The sequence below is a fragment of the Schistocerca cancellata genome, chromosome 5 (assembly GCF_023864275.1).
Source record: "Schistocerca cancellata isolate TAMUIC-IGC-003103 chromosome 5, iqSchCanc2.1, whole genome shotgun sequence".
NCBI classification, from domain to species: domain Eukaryota; kingdom Metazoa; phylum Arthropoda; class Insecta; order Orthoptera; family Acrididae; genus Schistocerca; species Schistocerca cancellata.
The window spans coordinates 81853518-81881168 of record NC_064630.1 but is presented as its reverse complement, the minus strand read 5'-3'; the positions used below and the strand labels follow the sequence as shown (position 1 = coordinate 81881168).

General features: G+C 38.8%; 1 protein-coding gene across 1 annotated transcript in view; it reads right to left on the bottom strand.

Moving 5' to 3' along the window:
- Positions 1–27651, bottom strand: part of LOC126188371 (putative leucine-rich repeat-containing protein DDB_G0290503) — a 180132-nt gene that overhangs the window by 43551 nt on the left and 108930 nt on the right. The window contains exon 7 of the mRNA XM_049929970.1: positions 8949–9195. Within this exon, the coding sequence (XP_049785927.1) occupies positions 8949–9195 (247 nt within the window). The remainder of the gene's footprint in view (positions 1–8948; positions 9196–27651) is intronic.

The following is a 27651-nucleotide window of genomic DNA, read 5'->3' as shown; positions in this document are numbered from 1 at the left end:
GGCCACAGTCTATTGGTTGCCATTCATGCAGACAGATAGCTTGTTGGTTGTCATGCCTACATAGAATGCTGCACAGTGGTTGCAGCTTAGCTTGTAGATTACATGACTGGTTTCAACATTTAAAGGCTAGGTTGCCATGTTGCAAGGTCTCACTAATGATTGTAAATTCAAGTGTGCATATCAGGATTATGATCTTTCTTATGCCTGTACAGTCGTTAGGAATATGCTTGTCATTCCTCCTCGAGATGCAGGACAGTGTAATGATCTTATTCACTTGAATAGGGCCGGCCGCAGTGGCCGAGCGGTTCTAGGCGCTTCAGTCTGGAACCGCGTGACCACTATGGTCGCAGGTTCGAATCCTGCCTCGGGCATGGATGTGTGTGATGTCTTTAGGTTAGTTAGGTTTAAGTAGTTCTAAGTTCTACGGGACTGATGACCTCAGAAGTTAAGTCCCATAGTGCTCAGAGCCATTTGAGCCATCACTTGAATAATCTCACATTGGTAGTGTATTTATCACTTCAAGCCTTTGAACAGACTAAGCAAACAGAGCAAGCTCTCTAACACAGAAGAACTGTAAAAACCACCACAGGGCTAACAACATGTCCACCCCTTAAAATGAAGACAAATCAAAATCTGTTGGACTTCAGTCTTCTAAATTTAAATCTTGTGCTCAGTGCTTCATGACTCATGACAGACAGTTGTGCTTTTACAAAAAGCATTAAGTGCTTATACTATTGGAAACCAGATCATTAGACGTAGGTATGCTTACAGAAACAATGCTGCATCGTCAAGTACTCTACATGTGCTCTACATGTACCAGTGATGCTGGATATATTGTATATAAGTTTGAATCTGCTATCCACAATTTCGAAAATAATGTTTACAGTGTTCTTTCTCAAGGTGATAAAGCAATATTAGTAGATTTTGAGATAAATGGCTGCAACATTAAATTTCAACTTGACACTGGGTCATTATATGGTGACTGTCAAGCACAAGAAAAGTATAGGCTCTGTTTCTAGTAATAAACTCACATATGGTGGTTAACCTCTTGAGATTGTATCGTTTCCAGACACTGAGATTCACACTTCAAGTTTCTGACAAGCAAATCCAGGTCATGTATGAGAATGTGGACTATGTACTGCTGTGCACTTCTTTGATCTGACCTGAGCACTGGTGTCGACTCCACCTCCATTACACAAGACCCTAATTGGGGCAAAACTAGCTCATTCTCATGGATGCCTACACCAGCTACGCCTATGTTGTCAGATGAACAGTACAGAAACACCTAAAATGGTCCGTGGTCTGGAACATATTTTCACACTGGAGGGTTTCCCTACAGCCACAGTTACTAGTAATGGCACCCAGTTCTGAACAGCCCATAAGTTCTGCATTCCACCAGCTCAACCAGAGCCAACTGGAGTACTGAATGCTTCAATCAGACATTCAAGGAGGAAACGGAAATGCTCATGGCTGACTAATCATTAGAGGATACTTTACTAATGTTTCTTTCTTCTTACACAAGCTTGTCGCACAAAGATGCAACTCCAGAGGAGATGTTGCATGCTCAGGAGATGAGCACACGTCTGCTCCTCATGGTGCCCTGTGAATGGGGCAACACCATTACCAAAGCATTCTGCAATAGAAAATGGCACATTGAGGTCAATGCAAGGTCTAAGATCCAGAGGTGTAGTGTGGGAAAAAAGGAATGATATCTAGGGATGGTGGCTTGTCTACTGGGTAATCCCATGTGCTTCATATTGACAGCAGGTGGAGACATACAATGGAAAGATCTCAGTCAGCTCCAATCATATCTTGATAAGTGTCCCCCCTTCTGGGAGTACAGCCATGATTTAGTTCCAGGTGCTGACAATGCATCTGCTCGATTACTGCCATGATTTAGTTCCAGATATCGACAATGCATCTGCCCCAGAACACTAACAGGGAACTTCAGCAACCCAGCAGCCTACCAATGTGAGCACCCTCCCACCACGTGAGAAGATGGATGCAAAGTGCAGAATAGTCGGCACAGGGGCCAAGATGGAGGTTACTTCATCCACATCACAGTAGCAGCTGCAGGAGAAAAGGCTACCTGCCAGGTTGTCCACCCTTCTCACTTAGTAGCCTGTCAGTGTGCCTTCATCAAGGTGAGCCTGAGAGCAGGAAGGGCTTCAGCAGTTGTCCCCCACATGCCACTAGTGGCAAAGTGCTTTTTTGCTCTGCCTCATCATATACACCAAACGTGCACAATTATGACATCATCCTGCTTGTGGATCCAATGAGCAAGGTGCACTTTATCACTGGCAGAATTAGCCCATCACACAGATTCAGTTTAGTAATCCATGTGGCTTTATAAATCATTACCTAGTGAGTCATCAGCAGTTCATCAGTAGAGTTCATTATCAGTGGGGCAAAGAACCATTGGGAGTTCAGCAGAGTTCATTATTGGTTGAACCAAGTATTCAGGATTCTTTGGCAACCAGCAGCTTATCATTGGCAGCCAGGAGCCTGTCTTCATGAGTTCTTGGGCAGAAGACGTCAGCTATGCAGGCTGGAGCTGATGTTCGCAACAGTCAGAAGAGAGCCACCACAGGCTGGAATCTGCTGCTCAAAAGTAAACTGCCCAAAATTACAGGGACTGCCACAGCCTAGGCACTGATGTGGTAGGACTTAACAGACTTTGTCCCTTGATAATTGTTTTCTTCTGGAATTGATTGTTCATTTATGGAACTTAGTTCTCATCCTACACAGATTCATGTGTGTTTAACTCTTTCAGGCCACTGCCTACAATTGTGTACATTAAATTTTACTGTCTCTTACTTGTAACAGAAATATTTCTCCCCAGTGTAAACCTCATGTACTTATTTGTTAGTTAGTTAGTTGGTTACATTCACTTTCCAAGGATCATGTTGCATGATAAGTCATCATGATGTGGAACGAGTCATTTTACATTCATACTGGAAATTAATTTGTACATCTATTTGTACTCTTAACATCCCCACCTATTTTTTTTAATTTTTTATCAATAAGTAAATGAATCAGTGCACAACAACTAGTGACTGCTACAACATACAGAAGTGGTCTGTTAATTACATTCCATTGTACAACTGCATATTATTATTGTTATTTTGCATGGTAGTTATTGAGTAAACAGTTGTTTAATTACAACAGTGAATATTTATAAATTAGTTATTTTAGTCCATAAAAAGAAGCAAGGTGTGCAAAGTATATTTTGAAAATGGGTACTTATTTTTGTATAAATCTTGCCTCTAATGTGCAGTTGGATTTGTCTACCAAGCATTCAGATGCAGCACCATCTGGCCTTCACTGTTTTTATCCCATTGGCAGCACCAACATCAGGTTTGATAAAGTGATGAGCTCCTTAAGCAAAATGACAAATGGTGCCATATGATGGTGCTGTCTCTCCTGCAAAGCTGGGTGCTCCAACTCTTGCATCAATCCCACAGAGGGATTTACAGAACAAAGCAGCTGGCATGATACTACATCTACTGGCCTTTTATAAATGACAGCATTGCATGGGTGGTTCAACAGCATGCCAATTGATAGGCACAACAAACAGACTCAGCCCAGTTGTTCTCTCTATGGTCAGTATTGATGTAGTAGCTGTGGGACTGAGTTCATGTCACCTTCACAGTTCCTTTCTTGGAAATTCCTCACATTTCCCGTATGTTGTCCACCTTCAGCAGACAACAGTGGCAACCGTGGTGAGAGTCTTGGTGAGGATCTTCACAACAGAGGTTGCACCTGGCACTCAGATTACTAACAATGGTCCCAAATTCACAGCGACTGATTTCAAACGCATTTGCACCCAAAATGGAATTAAGCATCTTGCTACAAACCCTGTCCATACAGCCACAAACATGACAGGAGAATGACTTTTATACACTTATGAACAGCAAATGTTAAAAACCTTAGGATCTGTGAAGCAGGATTCAGCACTAAACTCCTTCTTAGCTAGTTACAGGTTTATGCTTGTCAATGGTTGAAGCCTGGTAGAACTCCATTGTGGGTACCTTCAAAGTGCCCTCCTGGATCTTCTGTGTCCATCCCCAGAACAAGAAGCTAGTACACCCATGACATTTCCTGCGGGTGCTTCAGAAGCAGGCATGTACATTTGACAGAATCTTGGGTCGATATGAGGGTCTGTGGCGAAACAATAGGGGTGCGACATGGTGTTGGTTGCTACAACATATAGGATGATGCACTGACACTACAACAAACTCCAGTTGCAGCAGCCTTGTCAGTGGCCTCCCTCATTGGGGAGTCTGCTGTCACCACGACCACAGCTAAACTGTAGTGCTCTCTGCTCAGGAGTCACAGTGGCTGGCCACCTGATCCTTCCTTCCCGCAAGCTAACAAAACATCTTCACTTCCAGAAGCCTCCGTGTATACTCAAGATGCTCCACAGCTGGCACCAGCATCTTCAGTGGCATCTGACACCCTCCAGGAGAAGAGCCTTCCATAATAAGATCATCCAGCTGACGGCTGCATCCACTGCATCATCATCCCCTGTACTGCCGGCAGATTCCAGCACAAAGTGTTAGTTCAAGGAGGCGAGGAATTTAGTAATCCCACCAGACTTGTAAATGGAAAATATAAGCACAATGATATGTGTAACATCACCCAAAACTGGTGAAGGTGGCTGCCACCAGAGCACTGTTGGTAACTTCATCCAGTTGTATGAATTTCCATAGTGGGCAAATACGAGGCTGACTAGTCGTGGTCTCTTCCTCAGTTTCTCTTATCCAACTTACCTCTACCGCAAATGTTTATTGTGTGCACAGTGCTACGAATTATAGACATATGGCTTCCACTGCTGCTAGGCTTTATGGAATTTCGGTTAATATCAGACTTTCTGAATTACAGACTCACAGTTCATAGGATATGTTAGAAATTACAAGAAGGCATATCAAAAAGCAATTGCAAAGGCAAAATTTATAAGTAATGATAGATTAATATGACAGTCAAAAATAACTCAAAGGCTATACTGTAAAGGCTGAAATAGGAAAGAGATATGAAGACCTGGACATCAAACTCAAAAATGCAGAAAATGTCAGTACTAAAAACAAGATTTGCCAAATTTTATAAATAATTATTTCATAAATGCAACAACTTTATTATGTTCTAAATTTACAAATCAAGTAAAACCAGATATTTCAAAATCTGCTTGTAGCATGAGGGTAGAGCCAACAAATGACCATGAAGTGTTAAAAGTGATCAAAAGCTTGAAACCTAAAATGTTGGTAGGAACAGATGAGGTGCCAGTGTTTACCATAACAAGGACAGCTCCAAAGATTGCAAGGCCCTTGGCCTTCATAGCCAACTTATCATTTAGTGGTTATCATTTAGCGGAAGAGTGTTTCCAGAAAGGCTGAAATCTCAGAAGTGAAGTATTATTTAAAAATGATGACCTGTATGAGGTAGAAAACTGTCAGCTAGTATCACTCCTTCCAGTATTTTCCTAAATATTAGAAAAATTGATGAAACACAGAATCAAAAAATATCTAAACAACAATAAATTGCTAAACAGTAATAAGCATAGCCTCCAGGCAGGTAAAAATATAGAAATAGCAGTTATGTGCTACACTGAACAAATAATCAAAAATCTAGAAAAAGACAGTAGAGTAGCAGGAGTAAATTTACATCTCTCCAAAGCCTTTCATACTGTCAATAATGGATTGTATTAGAAAAATTGAATGGATTAATTATTCAAGGGACAGAGAAAAAGAAGTTTGAATCATACCTACAAAACAGGTCACACATTGTAGGACTGATGTCAGCTTGCTCCAACCACAAAATAAATTAGTAACAGATGAAAAAAAAATTGGAAGTAGGAGTACCACAACGCAGAATTCTAGATCCCATATTGATTCTTGTCTATATAAATGACACTCACAGATCAGAGGGTGCATCAAATACAATATTATTTGCAGATGATACTAGTGTGATAACAAGTGCACCAAAGCAGCTACTTAAAAAAACTACTGATCAAGTCCTAAGAATGTACACTCTTGGTTCAATACAAACAGGTTGATACCAAATGCAAATAAAACAAATTACATGCAGTTTGTAAAAATAAACCAAAATGTAAATCTTGATTTGGTGTTGAGCAACAAAGCCATAGACAGAGAGGCATCTACAAAATTGCTGGGAATACATGTTAATGAAAAGTTAAATTTTAATGACCATGTAATGAAACTTTCACATAAACTTAATACAGCATGTTTTGCTTTTAGAATTACTACAAATGTTTGTACCTCAGAGGGTGCCAGGATGATATATTTCAGCTACTTTCAGTCTCTTGCAACATATGGAATAGTATTTTGGGATTCCAGCACTTGCCACTTAAAACAATTTTCTTTTGTTACAGAAGAGTGCTACATGAATAATAATGCTCAGCCACCCACAGGCTCACTGGAAACCCATATTCAAAAAGCTAAAAATAGTAACAATACCTTAACACAGCACTCTATACTCAGCAAACAAAATGAATAAAGACTCACAGGCATTTTAATAATTTTGGTACAAAACTTTACAACAGACTGTCAGTCAACATCAGAAAGTTCAAAGATGAAAACAAATTTACAGCAGAATTTAAAAAACTTCTACTCGAACAATGTTTCTCCTTGATAAATGACTATTTAGGCCAATAAACATTTTACGGGAGTGTTTATATTAAGGCAATTATATCTGCATTGTAGTGGAGCAGCTGCTTCAAAAAACTACTGATCAATTCCTAAGAATGTACACTCTTGGTTCAATACAAACAGGTTGACACTAAATGCGAATAAAACAAATTATATGCAGTTTGTGTGATGAAAAATCTCTACTTAATTTTTGTCTAGGGAGAACAAAAGTAAAGCACTAGGGAAAACAGACTATGCAGCTATAATACCACAAGCATGTATGTATATAGAGTTGTTTTACTATACATTTTATGATTCTGTACAACTGTATGTATATATTTGCATGTATATATTTTTGACTGTATACATACCTGTATGTTCCATTTCCTTTAAAACGGTTTCCCATAAATTTACATGTCCAACTGGACAATATCCATACAATATTTATTGTCTATGGATGGAAAAATGAAATAAAATAAAATAAAAAATAAATAAAGTGTCTGCTTAGCATGCTGGTAGTAGCATCTCATATTACATCTATTTTGGCTTAGCTTAAGTTCTGTCAAAATTATTTCTGTTTGGCTTCATGAATTAATAACAATTTTAGTTCGTTACAGAACTTATTTTTCTTGAATAAATGTTGTTCTCCCTAAAGTGTGGATTACAATAAAAATAATGTTCCTAGTTTTGAGAATGATACAAATATCGCACCGATTATTCCGTGACTTGACACTGCATGCCACACAGTCACGCATTGTGGGTGAAGAGACTTCTCGATCTCAGTTCCCTAACTGCACCAATTTCACTTACTGACTAACCCATCCAAATGAAAGTGGGCTTCATCGCTAAACCAAACCACTTTTTCTTCATAGCAAAACCAGGGATTGGACTGGGAAGTTCAGAAAGTGCCATCCTCTCAACAGGTCATGCTGCAAACTGAGTGACCAGCCCCTCCTTTCTAACCTTCTATCCTTTTTTCCTCACTGAGGAGCAAACTAAGGACTCTAACAGTAGTACTTTAATTTTGTCTCCTGGTGAAGTACTGGCCAGCCATTTTGTTTCTTTGTGTTAAAAACATAAATAATCTGTAAATAGTAACTACATTCAGTGCTCTACCACATCTTGTTTAAATGTAAATAATTACAATTTTTTAAACGTTAATCATCATTTGTGTTTTTAAATTCATGTAATGACAAGAAAGTGAGACAGATAGAGTAAATTAAGTGAAAATACCTACTTGAAGAGTTTATTAAATATATGGTGAAATTGCATCACATGGTATTAGCATTATTAGTACCATTTTGTTCTGTTACCTACAGATTGTGGGACCAGCAAGCAACTGGACACACAGACAGATGTTATTCAAAAGTGAGCAATGATCTCTTTGTAGCCTCTCCCGAGGAATTTAGAACTTACAGTTTATGGTTATCCATATCCTGGAGATCAAAACATGAAACCAGAAGAAATTTTCAGATGTCGCAATATAAGGATGCTAAGGTGAGCTATCCCAACTCCATAGCCTTTCCAAACCCAATGTGGTCTTTCATGGCAATAAGGCACCAAGATTAATTACTGAAAATGACAAAAACCATTGGGCAACAGCCTATGCCTATGAGTTACAAATGTTCACAAAATCATCAATTTTAAATGACTTAATTTTCTCAATTATTCACACCTCAAATGCAGCAACGTTTGCTGGCAGTCTATGAAAGGCTTGTGGTCTTAAAACCTAGCTACTGCTAGTTCCTGAAAATTGTTGTTCATTCACTCTCTTAAACATTATGTCCCATCAGTGCAAAGTACAGCCTTCTGAGAGATGAACTAAATCATCAAAGAGCACCATCGGAGTAAAGCAGTTATGAGAAATTGTATCTGTGCATATTTACTTCTGTGATCAAATGTACACCCATACAAATAGCAGTACCAAAATGCAGCCAAGGACAAGCTTGATTACACAGCAGAAAAACAAAACATGGTTAACATCAACAACTCTTTCATTATATGTGCCTTTAAGATTTTTCCCATTACACAGGCATCTCTTAGCTATGAAGACAAGAATCACTTTTTCAGCTCATCCTTTAGCAACCCAGTTTCCACACTCAATTCTCTCTCTACCAAAACTACCACTTTCAAGCAATTCAACAATGGAAAATCCAGGATGGAATGTAACAATATAATGAAAAGGGTAGTTGCTACTCAAAATATAGAGGAGATGCTGAGTCACAGATAGGCACCACAAAAAGACTATCAGAAAATGAGCTTCCGGCCAACAAGGCCTTCATTGGAGAATAGAAACACACTGACCTCAGCAACCAGATCACCTTCATTCAGACCTTCAAGAAAAGTAGACCTACCTGGACTGAATTTCAGCTTTTTCTGAGTCCTCTGTGAATTTTTTCTTACTATTCCATATTCCTTGGACACTTTTCTTTGAGATTTCATAACTGGATGCACAAAACATTGTGCGACAACATTAAGATTCTCTTTCGTAGCAGCAGACTGTGGCCTGTCTGCATGAGAAAGGTCTGCTACCAACTCTGTCTTTTCAAATCTTAAATTTAATTTCCAAATAATGTTCCACAAATAAATCTCAAACATCACTGTAACTATGTTCATGTTTCCATCATGTTTGCAACATAAATATGTACTGTTCTGTAGTTAACTTTCCATTAATTGTTTCTCACAAAACAACATAACCTCAAACTGCTGGTGTCAACTGAGCACTAGTTAAGTTAACAACTGACTACCACAAAGCTAGGCAAAACAAAATCTAAAGATTGCTAGTGACAACTGACTTAAGGGTCACTCTGTTATTTAGTAGTGGGCATTCATGTGGACAGACAGCTCATTGGTGGTAATGTCTACATAGAATGCCACACAATGGTTGCAGCTGAGTTAATAGATCACATGCCTGATTTTATAAGGTGCATTGCCTTTGATGGGGTACGAAATGCCTGAGCTGGGACTGGAGTAGATTGTAGTGGGATAATGTATGGAACTGGCCTGGTATCTATGCTTCTACAGTGATATGAGCCATGGGTCAATGAGTTTAGGAACAGGGATAGAATAGGGATAGACAAGTATATTTCCTAGATTGGGTGGGTGACAGAATACCACCATGGAAGAGGTGATGTGGACAATGGGGAGGATATTTCTCATTTCAGGGCATGGAGATAGGTAGCCAAAACCTCATGGAGTATTGAATATATCTATACAGTGATGTAACTTCGTAGGTTAAGATCCCAGGTGTCACACCCTGCAGCCATTCACATTGAGTGTGAGCAATTGAAAAAAATTGGATTTTGAATGAATTAAATAAGGAAGATCATATTGACTGATTGTGTGGTGTAATAGATAGAGTAAGGCAGTTGTGTGCAGAAGGTCATGGCATTAAACCTACTCATGTACTTTTTATTTGTTTCATTTTTAAACTTTTACCAAAATTTTTTATTTCTGTTCCTTTGTCACATCATTTTTAACCATCATATCAACTTCTTCATTTGCTCTCATTTTTTCCTATCATCTTTTTCCAATTTAAATCTTTGTTCACATGAATTTAATTAATTTTATGTACTAATTTTGATTTAATTTCCTTCTTTTTATCATCCTATTTTTTCCTCCGTGTTACTGCGTTCATTATTTCTAGTCCTCATTTTGCTTGAATTTTATTTTATTTATAATCCCTTCTTTTGTTTTATCTGCATTATTTTGTCCATAAGGCTATAGGAATTTATGCAATGTTTTAAAGGTTTGTATGATGATTACCATCCAAAAAAGTGCTCATCTTGTAATGAAAACTACATTTTTGACACCACTATGCAGTCAATGTAAATAGATTATTTCGTCCTTTGTTTTTTAACTGATAGATTGACATTTTCAGAAATTTAAATATTATAATAGATAAATATAATTAAATTCACATTCACAAAAATTCTGAGTGGGAGAAGAATGATAGAAAGAAAAAAATGAGAACAAACAAAAAAATTCATATGATGATTAAAATGTTCCTTTGGGAATAGAAGTAAAAAGTTGTATTTAAACCAATTAACTGAATAAAAATAATAATCAAAAGCATTTCAATAAGCTTTTAGAAATAAAAACATGTAAAGGACCCAACAATATTCAAATCCATGGCCTTCTGCACATGAAGGCCTTGCTCTATCTGTTACAAAATGCAACCAGTCAGTAAACCATACTTTGTTAATGCTACTGAGCTTCATGTAAACTTAAGAATTTTTTTTTCTTCTTTTTTCACCAACAAGGGCCCATCAGGCTGAATGGCTGCAGGGTGTAATTCTGGGATTTTAACCTACAACACTGTTTAGATAGAATGAAATTTTCACTCTACAGCAGAGTGTGTGCTGATATGAAACTTCCTGGCAGAGTAAAACTGTGTGCGGAACCGAGACTAGGCAAAGGTCCCAAGTTCGAGTCTTGGTCCGGCACACAGTTTTAATCTGCCAGGAAGTTTCACTGTTTAGGTAGTTTCAAAAATTCAGTACCACAGCTGGGGACCTCCCCTTGTAATTTCACAAAGGGCACTCCTTTATGGCCTGGCAATGGGTATGTGATGGATGGTAGGCAACTGAGGAGACAAAGCATGGAAGATCTGTTTTTGGACAAGGTAAGGAGTGTAATTTTGGTCTTTGAAAGCCTCAGTCAGACCCTCATGGAGAGTGACTGCTTGCCACTCCAGATGCTAATCTGCATGGAAGGGACATCTTGATGTGGAATGGGCGGCAACTGCCAAAATGGAGATATTATTGGTGGTTGGTAAGTGTGATGTGGATGGAGGTATTGATGGAGCTATCTGTGAGGCATAGGTTGACACTGAAGAAAGTGGCTGTTGAGCTGAGGAGGACCAGGTGAAGCAAAATGAGGACGTGTTGTGGTCCTGAAGGAATACATATAAGGTGTTTTCATCTTCAGTCCAGACTGTGAAGACATCATCAGTGAATGTGAACCAGGCAAGGGGTTCAGGATTCTGAGCAGGTGGGGAGGGTTCCTTTAGTTGACCCAGGAATAGCTTGGCATAGGATGGTGCCATTTGACTGCTCATGGACACTGTGGATTTGTGATATGTTCAAAGTATAAACAATTGTGGGTGAGGACATAGTCGGTCCTGATGCCCAAAAAGGAAATTGTAGGTTTGGAGTGAGTGAAGTGTTGGAAGAGATAGTGTTCACTGATGGAAAGGCACTGGGCATATTTTAGTACAGAGTAAGAATACACAGATATCAATCCAAGGGCTGCATGTGCCCCTCTACTGGTCTGATGATAACAGCCCGTGCCTCACCACTTCTTTTTGTAATTCTTTTTTTACTTGTCTTTCATTCCCTCCTGGAATGGAGAAGGCAGGCCCTTGTAGAATCTTTTCAGGTAAGTCACTCTAGCTGGAATTGGAGCATTACGATCCCAATACAGATAGTAACTTGTTTCACGGCACATTATTTTTCAACTTGTAGAATTGTGGAACAATGCAGTCATGAGAAAATGAACAGCTGAATGGCCTGCTGGGAATGACATTTTTAGTCATCAGTGATTTGTGTATTTTACAGCACATAACTTGTGACAGTGAACTTCATCAGCTTACATTTTAATGCATTAAACTCTATGGTTTACTGTGTTGAACTTTTTGTGATGAAGTAAACAACAATTTTATGTATGTGTGGGATCCTGTAAACATTTACTTCATGATCATCAATCAATAATAATGTAAAAATGGATAAATTATAAATAAAATGAATCTGTAAGCATTTACTTCATGATCATTGGTCAATAATAACACTGAGTGGTTATAATTACATTGCAGCTACTGACAGAAGTTTAGTGGGGGCTGTTGTTATCAAGTGGCAGTGAAACTTAGTAGATGTTCTAATGCATTAATGCATAATGAATTTACACTGAAAAAAGACAATTTACAATTTTGGCCACCAGGTGAAAATCTGGTGCTGTGAATACAAGAAAGATGCACGAAAGTGTTCCCATATATAATGAATTAGGAACCAGGCATGGGCAGAAAAGGTGAAACAAGTGAGAAAGGCATAATGTTGATTTTATTATCAACCACCACTTACACAGTTTGTTCAATATGGTCACTGAAGATATAATTTATCCATAAAATGACATAGTCAACAGTTGCTCACAGCAGTGCCGGTGGAATCTGAGCAACACGTTCCTGTAAACTGGCCTCCAGATCAGGTAGAGACTGAATGTGTCCCTTGGGAATGCATTCTTTCAAGATATGCCCAGAGCCAAAAGCCATACAGATTCATACCAAATTATCTTGCAGGAAAACTTCTGGAGATAACACGTTTGTGGAAGGTTGCATTAAGCAGACCTCTCACTGGGTGAGCCACGTGAAGTATTGTTCCACCATGCATAAAGATAGTGGTTTCCTCACAGATGCACTCTTCCAAAATAGGAATCACATGTTGTACAAGGAGGTCTTGATAATGTGCAGATGTCATGATACACTTAACAGGCCCTCTGGCCATACTCTCTTCACCGAAGAATGGACTGCGAATAAAGGTACTTTTGAATCTGCACCAAACAGTCACGTACGGTGAGTAAAATGGCTCTTTGTGCAGAACAAGTGGTTTAACAGTACCCCAAATTTGGCAGTGCTGTGTAAGCATTGTACCATATAGTGTAAAATGCGCCTTGTCACTCCACTGAATATTTCCCAGCCTCATGTCATCAGCTTTGATTTGTGCCAGAAACCAAAGAAAATTCAGAACATTGTTGCGGATCATGAGGTTTCAATTGCTATACCATCTGGATCTTGTACAGGTAACAGTGCAAAATAGACCACAAAACTTCCTGTACTGTTGACCGTGGGATGGACAATTCCTATGCTGCACAAGCACTACCACTATCAGAGGCATTTGCTACATGGTCAGTTACAGCAACAGCAACCTCATCACTAACTTCCACAGCCTTCCTTTCCAAGTTCACCCCGGTTTTTGAATTCAATTACCATCTTCTTTAAACCATTTAATGACATCAGCCTCTCCTCAGACCTCTCAGTCAGTGGTATTATCTCAATGCAGCACTTTAATTTCTGCCATTCACATAAAACAGTTTCACTAACACTGCACAGATTTGTACCTGGTGTCCACAACTGGAACTAATTTGCTATCCGGTGCAAATTAGTTTCACATTAACATATCTACCAAGTTTCACTGTCATATGATAACTACAGCCCGCATTGGACCTCAGTAAGTAGCTGCACTTTAATTATAACCAACAGGTATAAAGAAAGGATCACATTTACATAAACTGAATATTTGTGAAATGGTGTGAATCCTTTTACCCCCCTTCCCCCCTCCCTCTATTGTGGCCCTTACTTAACCACAGCGAGGGGTTTGCAACCCATGGTATGAGTGAGTCTGTAAACCCCTAGTGTAGAGGAGATGGCATTGATAGTGCCAAGTAGAGTGGTGGCTGGGAAAGGTATAGGAACTGCAGAGAATTGGTAAAGGTAATGCTAGTGCAGGAGGGTAGTTTATCGGTAATAGGCTGAAAGTATCCAGGCACAATGGAGCTCTTGGGTGGTTGGAATTATGTATTTTAAGAAGCTTGTAAAATGTAAGAGTGCAAAGAGTAGCGAGGGACAGGAGTGAGATACGCTCAGGGGAGAGGTTGTGGGACAGACCTAGCGATGTGAAGAGGGACTGGACATTACATCCACATTCCTCACACTCCTACATTCTACATGGTTTCTCAAATACATACACTTAACCAGTCAGGATGCCCCATCGTAGCTGGATACTACCCCCTCCCCCCCTCCCCCCACCGCACACACACACACACACACACACACACACACACACACACACACACACACACAGAGGATCTCTGCCCTCATGGATCAACACCTTCAGTCTATTGCCTGTAACCTATTCTCCTGCATAAAAGACACTGATCATTTTCTGTACCTAATCTCCAGAGTTCCTGTACCTTTATCAGTTAGCACTTTGTTTGCCACTGTCATTACAATCTCCCTCTACACTAGTGTCCACAATGCTCATGGCCATTCCACTAATGACCCTATCTTTCCCAATCCAATATTTGACTACCTCCAACCCTACAACTTCCTTCCTAACTCCAACCCAAAATTACTTCTTCTTTAAATGAATCACCCACAAACTAATCCATGGCACTGCCATGGACAGTCGCATGGCACTATGCTAAACCAACCAACTCATGGTACATCTAGAGGAATTCTTTGTAGCCATCCAGAATCCCAAACCCCTCACCTGGTTTGGATTCATTGGTGACACCTACATGATCTGAATGAGGGTGAGCACACCCTATCTACATTCCTCCAGGAGCTCAATACCTTCTCCCCCATTTGCTTCACCTGATCCAACTCATCTCAACAAACAACATTTGTCAATGTCAAACTACACCTCACTGATGGCAGCATCCGTACCTCCAGCCACATACAAGTTACCAACCACCAACAATACCTCTACTTCAATAGCTGCCACCCACGCCACACCAAGAAGCCACTTCCATATAGACTAGCCACCCATGATTGCCACATCTACAGCAATAAGAAGTCCTCTCCAAATATGCTGATGGTCTCTTTGAGGTCTTTACTGACCAAATTAGACTCCTCGCCTAGTCCAAATAACTGGCTGCAAAGTAGCACTCCACCATGATTCAGTACCACCCAGGACTGGAGCAACTAGGTTATATTCTTCATTAGGATTTTGTCTGCCTGTCACTGTGACCTGAAATCAGCAAGCTAAATTAGTCCCTTAAAAATTATACAAAGAACCCATGTGTCACCAAAATCATTGCCGTTAGTATACACATGATTGACATGTGTCATTCAGAGCAGTCAAATAAAAATCAAACCTCAGCCAAGACCAATACATGACTGACAGCTGTTACTCAAAGCAATCAAATAAAAATTAAACCTCAGACAAGATTAACACCAATAAATTTTTTCCTGTGTGTGCACCTGAGTGATACTGTACCAGGATAGGAAAACGCAGCAAGGGATAAATACACATAAAAAAGCTTTAGGCACACTCAGGCTAATTGGACATGGATAGTGATGAGAACAATAGGAAAACTATATCTCCTCAACATCCAAATAGTTTTTTAGATGAGGTCAAGAAAACGAGAAATCTCCAAGGTAAGCAGTGTGCAGTGTTTTTCAATCCTTCACCAAAATAACCAGCCCTTAAGAAATAATGTGTAACAGCTCAAAGTGGAACAGTAGACTATTGATAGCTCACTTGTTTGTGTAACAGAACATTGCTGTAGGAGGTCTGAAATACACATGTAACTCTAAATTCATATAATGTAGCTTGCTATTATAACAGAACACTATGAGATGTGCTGAATCATGCTTATATGTAAGGAAAGGGATTGTATATAAAGTTATAAATAACATTATTTCATTAACAAAAGAAAAACATGTAGAAGTATATTCTATAGATATAAGAAAGCCATATTTATTACAAAAACTAACTATATTATGTATTTACTATCCTTCCAGTGGTGACATGGATATTTTCACAGCAAAATTAATCAAAGTACTGTACATGGTTTCTAATTCTAAGGAAAAAATTCTCATTTTTGGAGACTTAAACTTCAACACAATGGACTCATATGGGTTCTCCAATGCATTCTTGAACATTATGTGCAGCTACAGAATATCACCGTTGATTAACACTGTCACAAGAGTAATGAAGCATTCAGCATCAATCACTGACCATATACTAACTGACATATAGAAAGGAAGTTGTGATGCTGCTGATAATCTTTCATATCAGTACAGTCAGACATTAAAATTAAACATAGCTGTAGAAAATAAAACAAAAATACTTACATACAGAAGGGTTTTTCTCTGAGCCAAAAGGGGAAACGTGGGAAGAACTATATCCAGAGACTAGTACAGATAGTAAGTTTCCAACATTTCTGGTGGTATTTAAATACGCATTTGAAGAAGAGTTCCCAAAAGTAATAAGAGTCATTAAATCAAGAAACAAAAATAACTGGATGACCAATGAAGCAAGGAAATCATCTGTAATCATCAAGCACCTCAGAAGCATAAGAAACAAGCAAAATGATCCTGCAGCTCTAATCTACTACCACACATACAAAAAGATATGTAGAAAAGTGTTACTGGCAGCAAATAATGCCTAAAATGATAATTTTATAGAAAACAAAATACAAGTTGCCTGGAATGTCACCAGACAGAAGACAAACAGAAAAAAAGACAAAATAAGTACATGCACAATTTCAGCACAATGATACCACACCAAAAAAGCTATCTTAGCAAATCAATACTTCAGCAACAAAGCTATTAAGCTGCAACAGAAATCTGAAAAAATACAACCTGTAAAAACAACGCTGAACTATGTTCCAAACATAATTGTGCTGCGAATCACCACTGTGGAAGAACTAAGAAATATTGAGTGTAATCTAAAAAATAAATCCTCATCAGTTATAGATGAAGTGCCTTTGTACTTGCTGAAGGACTGTACATACAATAGCACATGTCCTATAATGCCCATCAGAAATGAATCTGTTACCACAGGTTGCTTCACAGAGATACTAAAACAGGCAAAGGTCCTGCCTCCATATAAGCAAGATGACCCAGAAAATACACATAATTAGAGGCCCATCTCTTTACTGTCATCATTTTCAAAAGTAATAGAAAGCATAATGAAAATCAGACCTGTGAGGTCCTTAACAATGTAGAATCTGCTGTGCAAAAAAACAGTTTGGTTTCAGGCATGCTGCTCAAAAATAATTGGCATGATTAGTGGGAGTGACACAGCAAGCCATTTAGAAATGTCTCAAGGCTATGGGCATGATTCAGAAAGAAGGAACTTGAGTCCCGTGTGAGCTGAAACCAAGAGGTGTTGAACGGTGTTTGTGTGTTTGTGAACAGTTGTTTCGGAGGCAAAAACAGAACGGATTTCTGCATCGCATTGTGACCGGGGATGAAAACTGGGTTCATTACGATAACCCTAAACGCAAAAAATTATGGAGATATCCCGGATGTTTCCACGTTGATGGCAAAACTGAATACTCATGGCTCCAAGATCATGCTCTGCGTTTGGTGGGACCAGCTTGGCGTCTTGTACTATGAGGTGTTAAAACCAAGTGAAACAATCACAGGTGCTCATTATCAAATGCAGTTAATACATCTGAGCAGAGCAATAAAAGACAAATGGTCGCAATACAGCGAGAGGCACAATAAAGTGATTTTGCAGCATGACAACGCTCGAACCCACATTGCAAAAGAGGTCAAAACTTACTTGGAAATATTAAAATGGGAACTCCCACCCTACCCGTGGTATTCTCCAGACATTGCTCCCTCTAACTATCATCTGTTTAGATCAATGGTGCATGGCCTGGCTGACCAACACTTCCAATCTCATGAAGACATCACAAATTGGATCGATTCATGGATCACTTCAAAAGACGAACAATTTTTTCGACACAGGATTCGTACACTGCCCAAAAGATGAAAGAAAGTAGTGGACAGCAATTGAAAATATTTTGAATGATACCTGTGTAACCAATTCGTTTCATTAAAGCCTCAAGTGTTGGGGAGAAAATGGCAGAAGCAAAGTTGTACACCTTGTATGAAAAACAGAATGCAATGGATTGAGATTTTTCAAACAAACTCCAGTCCTACCATATAACACTATTCCAACCAAGAATACATTAATATTGGAGGCTCTGAAGATAATAAGCTCAGTCCAATATTCTTCTTGATATATATCAATTACTTTCCCAGAGCACCAGTCACGGTGAAACAGTACAGTTTGCTAATGACAGTAATGTACTAATCAGCGATGTGACACCAACTGTACTGAATGACAAAGCAGCAAAGCTGAAGAAACATTCATGCATTGTGCAAGTGGGTAGAATACAACCAATTAACCATAAATGAAAAAAAAAAAATACTTTCCACACAAGCAGGAAAACCAATAGTAACTCTTTAGAAGTGAAAAATGAACTCATACAACACGTATCAAGAATAAAATTTCTAAGGATACATGTTGATGCACAATTAAAGTGGAGTGAGCATAGTACTGCCCTTGGAAAGCAAATAGCTTCAATATACTATGTTCTTAGATTAATAAATTCAGTGTGTAGTAGCTCATGCACCACAAAACTATCTTCATCCTAAAATTAGTTATGGGATAATGTTCTGGGAAACATATAAGATGTTTGTACAAACAATGTTCAAGCTACAAAAAACGGCCATATGAATTATGACAAAAAACTCACTGCACTGAGTGGTTTAAATCTATGAGAATCTTGACTGTTCCATGTGAACACATTTTGCAAACAGTGATCCACATAAAGAAAGAAATTGGCCAGCACCCAATGAACAGGTCTCTGTATAAAGTCAAAATGATATGCAGCCAACAGTTACATGTTGATAGGAAAAAAAAATCCAAATAGTGTGTTACATAATGGAATTAAATGATGAAACAAACTTCCACAGGACATTAAAGGCAAAAGTGAAATACATACGCTCAAGAATACTTGAAAAAATTATCTTACTGGATAGGTAAGAAATCTACTCACCAAGTGGCGGCAGAATACACACACATAAAAGACTGTTGTGACTGACAAGCTTTCGGAGCCAGTGGCTCCTTCTTCAGGCACAAGGGTTGGAGGGGAAGGAAGAGGGATGAAGGAAAAGGACTGGAGAGGTCTAGGAAAAGGGGTAGATTTTGGGAAAGTCACCCAGAACCATGGATCAGGGGAGACTTATCATAGGGGATGAGAAGGAAAGACTGATTGTTGGGGACTGCATCAGATAGGATTTGAAAACCTGAAATCTTAAAGGTGAAAGACATGGTAATATGCAAGACAGAGATTACTACTAAAACATCATGTGCAAGTTAATAAGAGTGAGAAGCTAAGAGCATTGTACAGTGTAAAACAGACGGGAAAGACAACGAAAGAAGTAGGAAATTAAAATGGAGTGAAGCAAAGGGTAGTTACAATGAAGAAAAGTTGAGATGGAAGAGATTAATATAAATTAAGGCCAGGTGGGTGATGAGAACCAAGGACATGTTGTAGTGCTAGTTCCATCTGAGGAATTCTGAGAAACTGGTGCCTGGGGGGAGAATCCATATGGCACGTGTGGTGAAACAAGTGCCAAGATTATGAATGTCATGTTGTAGAGCATGCTCTGCAACAGGATATTGCAAGTTGCCAGTATATACCCTCTACCTACGTCCATTCATCATAACTGATAATTTGGTGGTAGTCATGCTGATGTAGAAGGCTGAAGTGTTTTCACAGGTTGACAGTATATATTTTGCCAGTCACAGGGCTGTTGTAGGTGGTGGTAGGAGGGTACACATGGCAAATCTTGCAGCAACCTGTCCTCTACAGAACTCCAGGAACTACATTCCCTAAAAGCTGATGACTCCATAATTATGCTCCCAGCAGAAAAAAGGATCTACCTCTAATACTTGACCAAAAGAAATATGTTAGTGGAGGTCTATGCCAGCTGTCAGACACCTCAACATATAGTGTCTGCCATCAAGATCCCATACCCGTGATTCAAACTGACCTGCAGTCCCTCCTTAAAACCTCAGGCCCCTCAGAAGGACCAACACCTCAATCCATAGAACTTCTCACCCCACCCAAACCATGCACCCCCCCCCCCCCCCCCCCACTTTTACCTTCTAACCTAAGATACACAGACCCAGTCATCCTGGCCATCCTATAGTTGCTGGCTTCAATGCACCCCCGAACATATATCTGCCTTAGTTTACCAACACCTGCAACCCATGGTGCCAAAACTCCCCTCCTACATAAAGGATACCAACCATTTCCTAGATCATCTGAAATCTGTGCCTGTCCGTCTCCCACCACACACCTTGCTTGTCACCATTGATGCCACCTCCCTCTATACCAACGTCCGCCATGTACATGGTCTGTCTGGTGCTGAACATTTCCTGTCAGTGACCACCTGATTCCAAATCTATGACATCCTTCCTACTCACCTTAATCAACTTTACCTTACCACAACTACTTCTTCTTTGAGGGGCAGACATACAAACAGATCAGGGGTACGGCCATTGGAAGCAGGATGGCTCCTTCCTATGCCAAATTTTTCATGGGTCACTTGGAAAGGGCTTTCCTGTGATCCATAAGTCTGCAGCCCCTGTTTTGGTTTGGATACATTGATGGCATCTTTACCATATGGACTCATGGTGAGGCTGACCTGCTAAAATTCCTGGAATCTCTAAATACACAATTAAATTTCACATGGACCTATTCTGAATCCCATGCCACTTTCCTTGATGTTGATCTCGTCCTCAATGAAGGCCAGCTACACACTTCTGCTGACATTAAACATACCAACAAACAACAGTACTTACATTTTGACAGTTGCCATGCTTTCCACGTCAAATGTTGCCTCCCATACAGCCATGGCATCCGAGGCAAATGTATTTGTTCAGATGCAGACTCTTTACAGCAATACACCACCATTCTCACATCAGCCTTCACTGCACATAATTACCCCACCAGCCTGGTTGAAAAGCAGATTTCCTGGGCCATCATATCCAATCCTGGTACTGCTGATCCCTCCACAAAACAGCTTCAGAGGACACCTTGGTGACTCAGTATTATCTGGAATGTGTTAATCAGCTACTTTCACAGGGCCATGAGTTCCTGAAATCATGCCCTGAAATGAGAGATCCATTCTGTCTGAAATTTTGCCCACAACACCTCCAATAGCTTTCCGTTGTCCTCCCAATCTCTGCAACATTCCCGTCAGACCCTATGCTCCTTCTGCACCCGTCTCCCTGCCCTGTTGCTCCTACCCCTGTGACCATCCTTGCTGCAAGACTTGCCTTATGCACCCTCCAACCACCACCTATAATATTAAGTCCTGTAACTGGCAAAACATATACTACCAAAGAGAGAGCCACCTGTGAAATGACACATGTCTTATACCAGCTATTATGTAAACCCTCTCCAGCCTTCTACATCAGCATGACTACCACCAAATTATCAATTATGATGAATGGACATTGGCAGTGGGCATATATGGCAACTTTCAATATCCTATTGCAGAGCATGCTCTACAACGTGACATTCATAATCTCGGCACCTGTTCCACCACACGTGCCATTTGGATTCTTCCCCCAGACAACAGTTTCTCAGAATCTGCAGGTGGGAAGTAGCACTACAACATGTCCTTGGTTCTCATCACCCGCCTGGCCTTAATTTACGTTAATTTCATCCATCTCAGATTTTCTTCACTGTAACTACTCTTTGCTTCACTCCATTTTAATTTCCTACCTCTTTCATTGTCTTTCCCATCTATTTTTCACTGTACAATGCACATAGCTTCTAACTCTTATTAACTCATGCACAACGTTTTAGTAGTAATCTCTGTCTAGCGTATTACCATGCCTTCCACCTTTAAGCGCTCAGGTTTACAAATCTTGTCTGATGAAGTCCCCAGCAATCAGTCTTTCCTTCTCATCCCATATGGTAAGTCTCCCTTGCACCCACAGTTCTGGGTGACTTTTCCAAAATCTACCCCTTTACCCAGACCTCTCCAGTCCTTTTCCTTCATCCTTTTTCCTTCTAATTCAACCCTTCTGCCTGAAGAAGGAGCCACTGGCTCCAAAAGCTTGCCAATCGCAACAGTCTTTTATGTGTGTGTGTACTCTGCCGTAGCTTGGTGAGTAGATTTTTTATCTATCCAATTAAATAATATTATCAGTAATTGATTGTTTTTGCTGCTAAATAATTATCTGCTAGAAAAATGATTTTATACTGACAATAACTGCTTGAAATAATATGTAAATTTTGTTGACAATTATGCTAATGGGTAACTGCTGTGATTAAGAGGAATTTTACAGTATGTTCAATAGAATAGCGAAATATGATGCACAAACATGTAACACACAGAGGCAAATAATATATGTATCTGTTTATGTGTTCTAATTCTCTACATTTATGTGTCTGTACTGTATGTATTCATATGTTGATAACATCTATGCTATTTATATTCTCTACAGATTTATAAGTAAATAAAAATTTTATTAACTTGTTAAATTAAATAGTGTTAATTCTTCTCTAATCCTTTCACAAGTATAGCAAAATCTCCACCGTCTACATCTACCCCTACCCATTATTCCATAACTCACTTTATGGTGTGTGTTCAAGGATACTTTGTGTACAAGTACCATTCTCCCTTTTCTTGTTCTAGGCACATATGGTTCACTGTAAAAATGAATGCTGGTAAGCCTCCATGCGAGCTCACATTTCTTTAATTTTATCTTGATGGCATTTTTTGCAAGATATGTATAGAAGGAAGCAATTTACTGGTTGATTCTTCTAGGAACATACACTCTTAGAATTTTAACAGTAGACCGTACCATAACGCAGAATGCCTGTCTCACAGTGTCTCCCACTGGAGTTGGTTGAGAATCTCCATGGCTCTTTCATGCTTACTAAATGAACCTGTAAGAAAGGTTCTTTCTTGGATTTTTCTCTATTTTCCAGTTGGATCCTTCCCTCCAGCACCAGCTTATATGAACTATGCAGATGGGAGTTATCCTTAAAATAAATCCCCTAGTGCTATAATCATCGTAGCTTCAATCTCCACTGTCCCTGCACCCTCCATCCAACAATTTCCCTTTCCTCTGTCCTGTCACCCTCTCCCAATTCATGTGTGCACATTGTCTTCAGTGTGTGCTGCTTCCCACCGGCCTCTGCAATCATGCCAGCCCTTATACCTGCCATCTCTCCCTCCCATATTCTTGGTTGGCAAACCAGTTGTCTCCCTTCGAGCCACTAGCCACCCAACTCCAGTCACTCTCCCTATCACTCATCTGCCTCTCCCTCTATGCATCCCAACCAGCATTACCCCCACCAACACTACCCCCACCACCTCCAGTCCACCTGCTGCAAAAAAGCACTGGCACTATCAGCCTAGCCAGCACCATGCAGGGGCATAGGTGTGTGTGTGTGTGTGTGTGTGTGTGTGTGTGTGTGTTACATTCTCATTGTACAAGAACATTCCTACAACATTTGAATATACTTACATCATACACTTTATGTTAATACTATTTAGAAAAGAACAAGACAATTATATTTTCTAGCACGTCTCAGAAATTTGTATGTCTCTTTAAATAAGTCTTGACTAAATCCTACTTTTTAGCAGTGGAATTTAAGTAGTATTCATTATTGTACTTTTAAATAAGCAATTAAATCTTCCAAATAAAATAACTTCAATTTTTTTCATATTATGTAAAATCAAACACAGTTCTACACAGATAATCCTGAAAGTAGCTTTCATTTTCACTAGCAGCAAGCATGGGCAGAGCTAGTGTGGCCATACTGTTGTCTGAACATATGTCTATTCAGTCAGCATCCAATCATGTCAACATGAGGTTCATGTCATTTCCTGTTACTTCAAAATGCGTGCTACAGTTGAAAATTCCATGAGTTATGAAGTGTGACTGGTATTAAGGCTTTTGATGGAAAATAAGTCTAAACTGATTGAAATTTATTGGAAACTGTGTGAAGTGTACAGAAACAACATAATCACTAAAGGTAGAGTGGGCCAGTGGTGCATCAGGTTTAAAAGTGACCAAACTACTGTTCACAACAATGAGTGAAGGTGACATCCAAGTGTTGAGACTGCTGAACTGGTTGCAAAAGTCAATGAGAAGATTCAAGAAAACTGTCAATTCACAATGACAGAGCTCTCATTTAGTTTTCCACAAATTTAATGAAGTTTGTTATATGAAACCATTGCACAGAAGCCATGCTATCACAAATTTGGTGCAAGATGGGTGCAAAAAATCTTGACAGAATGCCACAAGAACCAGTGTATGGTTGCATCACAGACATTTCTGGATTATTTCCTCATCCACTGTACAGTCGGGATCTTGTGCCCAGTGATTATCACCTGTTTCCAACAATGAATACCTGGCTTGCAATGCAGCATTTTGACAATGACATAGATGTGGAACTGTGGTAGGGCATTGAGAACTAGTTGAATTCCTTTTTTTCTATACTTCTTTTACAAACGAAAAAAAACAAAACACAATCTACTTTCTGGATAACCTTGAGAATAAAGAAACATGGTATTTGAAAACAGTTTAGAGCATATTAATTTTTAAACAGAAAATTCTCTTTAAAGTAATAAATCTGTCAGAAAAACTAACTACACTATACAAATCATCAAAACATAAGATCTTTCTGGAAGAAAAGAATTTAGAAAACATAGCCTGTGAAGGTAATTTGATATTTACTAGATGACTGTAGTCTGAAAGTGAATAAGGGTAATGAGAGGAGAGCCTGACCTGTTCATTGTGAAGACAAGACAAAATAGATGAAAGGGATAGTAGCAGAGAAAGTAAGTCGTCAAAGGCAGTACAATGGTAAGCACTTGTGCTAGCTGTAGTCTGGCATCGGTATAAGGACAGAATGAGAAAAAAATGATAGATAGTGCAACAGAAATGAGAAATCAAATGAAAAGTGCAATTAAAAACTAAAACTGAGACTGGAGAAAAAACATAGAGAGAGAGGGAGAGTGAGAAAAGGGGGGGGGGGGGGGGGGGAGAGGGGTAATCTAGATAAAAAAAGGAATGAAGAAAATAACTGAGTAAATACATAACAAAAGTGGGGTGTGGGGGTAGAACTTAGACAAAATCATTGTTCCAAGGTTTGCCACTAACAACCATGTTTCTAAGTGAAAGCAAGGAGAGCCAATTTAAAACAGCAAAACAATCAATTATCTCTCCTTAGAATAAAAATAATGTTGTAAAATACTGGTATTGTTTAAATCTACAAGGAAGTTACCAGATAGTGCTCAGTCTAGTGCAGAGTGAAGAATTATTTCTGGTAGATTACTGTGTTCACCGCTGTTATAACATACTCTATATCTCAGAGAGAGGGGTGAAATTATCAGTTGTGCTCATGTGGTCAGTTAACATTACTGGAAATTGTTTTAATGATTAAGACATAATTAAATAATGTCTTGCAGAAAAACTATTGTGCCACTTAAACAAAAATGTATTCATGCATTTATGTTAAAACATAATGAGATCTTTTACCTCCAAATGTTGTTCTTCACGTCTGAATTTTTGACAGATTTTCTCCTTCTTTTGGTTTTCTTTATTTTTCTGGATTTCTTGTTCCATGATGTCCAAATCACTTTCCTTTAAAAAATTATGAAATTAAAAGCTATAATCATTTTGTGAGCTGTAGAAGTAATTTATTTTTGACAAGTGAAATCATTATATTTGAAATCACTACCAATATAAACAAAAATAAAAATAAACAAACATGCTTTAACTCATGTGTGCTTTCTTACTTTTTATTTAATGTAAATTATAAAGTCATTCTCGATTAATGAAATACATCACCTGTGTAATACTCATTCACATTTAGACTATAAAAAATACTTGTGCATTTCATACAAGCTACTAACTTTCCAAACTAGTTTAGTTAATATATAACAGTGACATAAAATGAGAATACTGTTTGAATTAATGAACAAGTATTTAAGTTACTGGCCTAAGGAGAAAGTTTCAGAAAACGTGAGTCTCTTTTTATCTTTGTAGACAACAACGTTAGTGTCAGAGGTAACTTATAAGCACATTTGAGTTGTGCAAATACTGACATTTTTCCCTCCAAATAGTTATAACTTCAATCATTGTTCATAGTTCTGTGCAATGTTCCTAGTTCTTTTGCAGTATTAAATTACAATAAAATCTAAAGCTCCTGATGATAGGCTACATTCTCTCAGTCAGAAGCAAATAGCTGTTATAATACATTTGAGCTATCCTTTTATGCTGTCTTGGCTACTTACAATTGATTTAATAATGTCATAATGACATAACAAAGATAATTAATAATTTATATAAAGTGGATGCCCCTAATATGGCCACGCTAAGATTTGACAATTCTTTTGTCACCATTTCAAAAAAAGTCATAACAATTCCTTTCCTAAATCATTCCCAGACTGATGGACTTTCACAAAATAAATTACGCATTCCCCATGAAAGTAGTTTTAATGGTCCAAAAACCAAAAATCCAAAAGTCTAACTGGTGGCCATATCAAGGGGATGTCCACATGGTAGGGCCACTCTTGTTCCATGTTCTAAAATTGTGATTTTTTTTAAAGTTTCATAGTGCAGTTTTACTAAAATTAAATAATATTGATGTAAAATGAATAAACTCAACACCAAACAACCCTTTACTTTATTCAAAAGCGGTTTAAAAATTAAGTTGTTCACTAACTTGACACTAAAGTTTATTTTAAGAAACAAAAACATGAAATTATTTAATAAAATAGCACAAGACATTGAGCAAAATTACTCATCACAACTGCACAATTGGGACAAACAAAAATATCTTTGACAGCAGCAGTAAGGCCAACACATTCTTCATGGTAGAAATTCCAATAGACTATGTAGTGTCACATGCCCTTGATTGTGTCCTCCTGACAAAGACTGCAGTACCAACTTTCAGCTTCTGTAGATTTCTATGTCTTGTTCTTGTTTGGTTGCTGCTGTTTGCCCTTGGGTTTGCTGGTCAACGTCTGTTTAACAATTGGTCTCTTTTTAGGTTTAGGCAACTGAGTTTCTGTTAGCTGGAAAATACTTTTTTTCACCACAGTTCTATGCAAATTTATGGGCGGTCTTATGTCCCCCATTGCTTTTCTCTTCTATTTTGGCAGTTGAAGAAATGTACCAAAGTTGGAAGACGGTATGTTGCTGCATGATGTAATTCCTGATGGACAGTCATCTCTATCAATACACAGAGCTTCAATGTCAAGAGTATCCATTGGGTTAGACAATGATGATGAATAATCGACATTTTGAGTTTGGTTAGCATGTTCAGTTTTTTTCTGGTGTAGTGTGAACAGATGATGCCAGAGGACTAGTGAACTGGTCCAATGAGCTGCTAGAAGTAATTGGATCACTTACCTGATTGTTACCAGGCAAGCCTCAGCTTTGTTCATTCT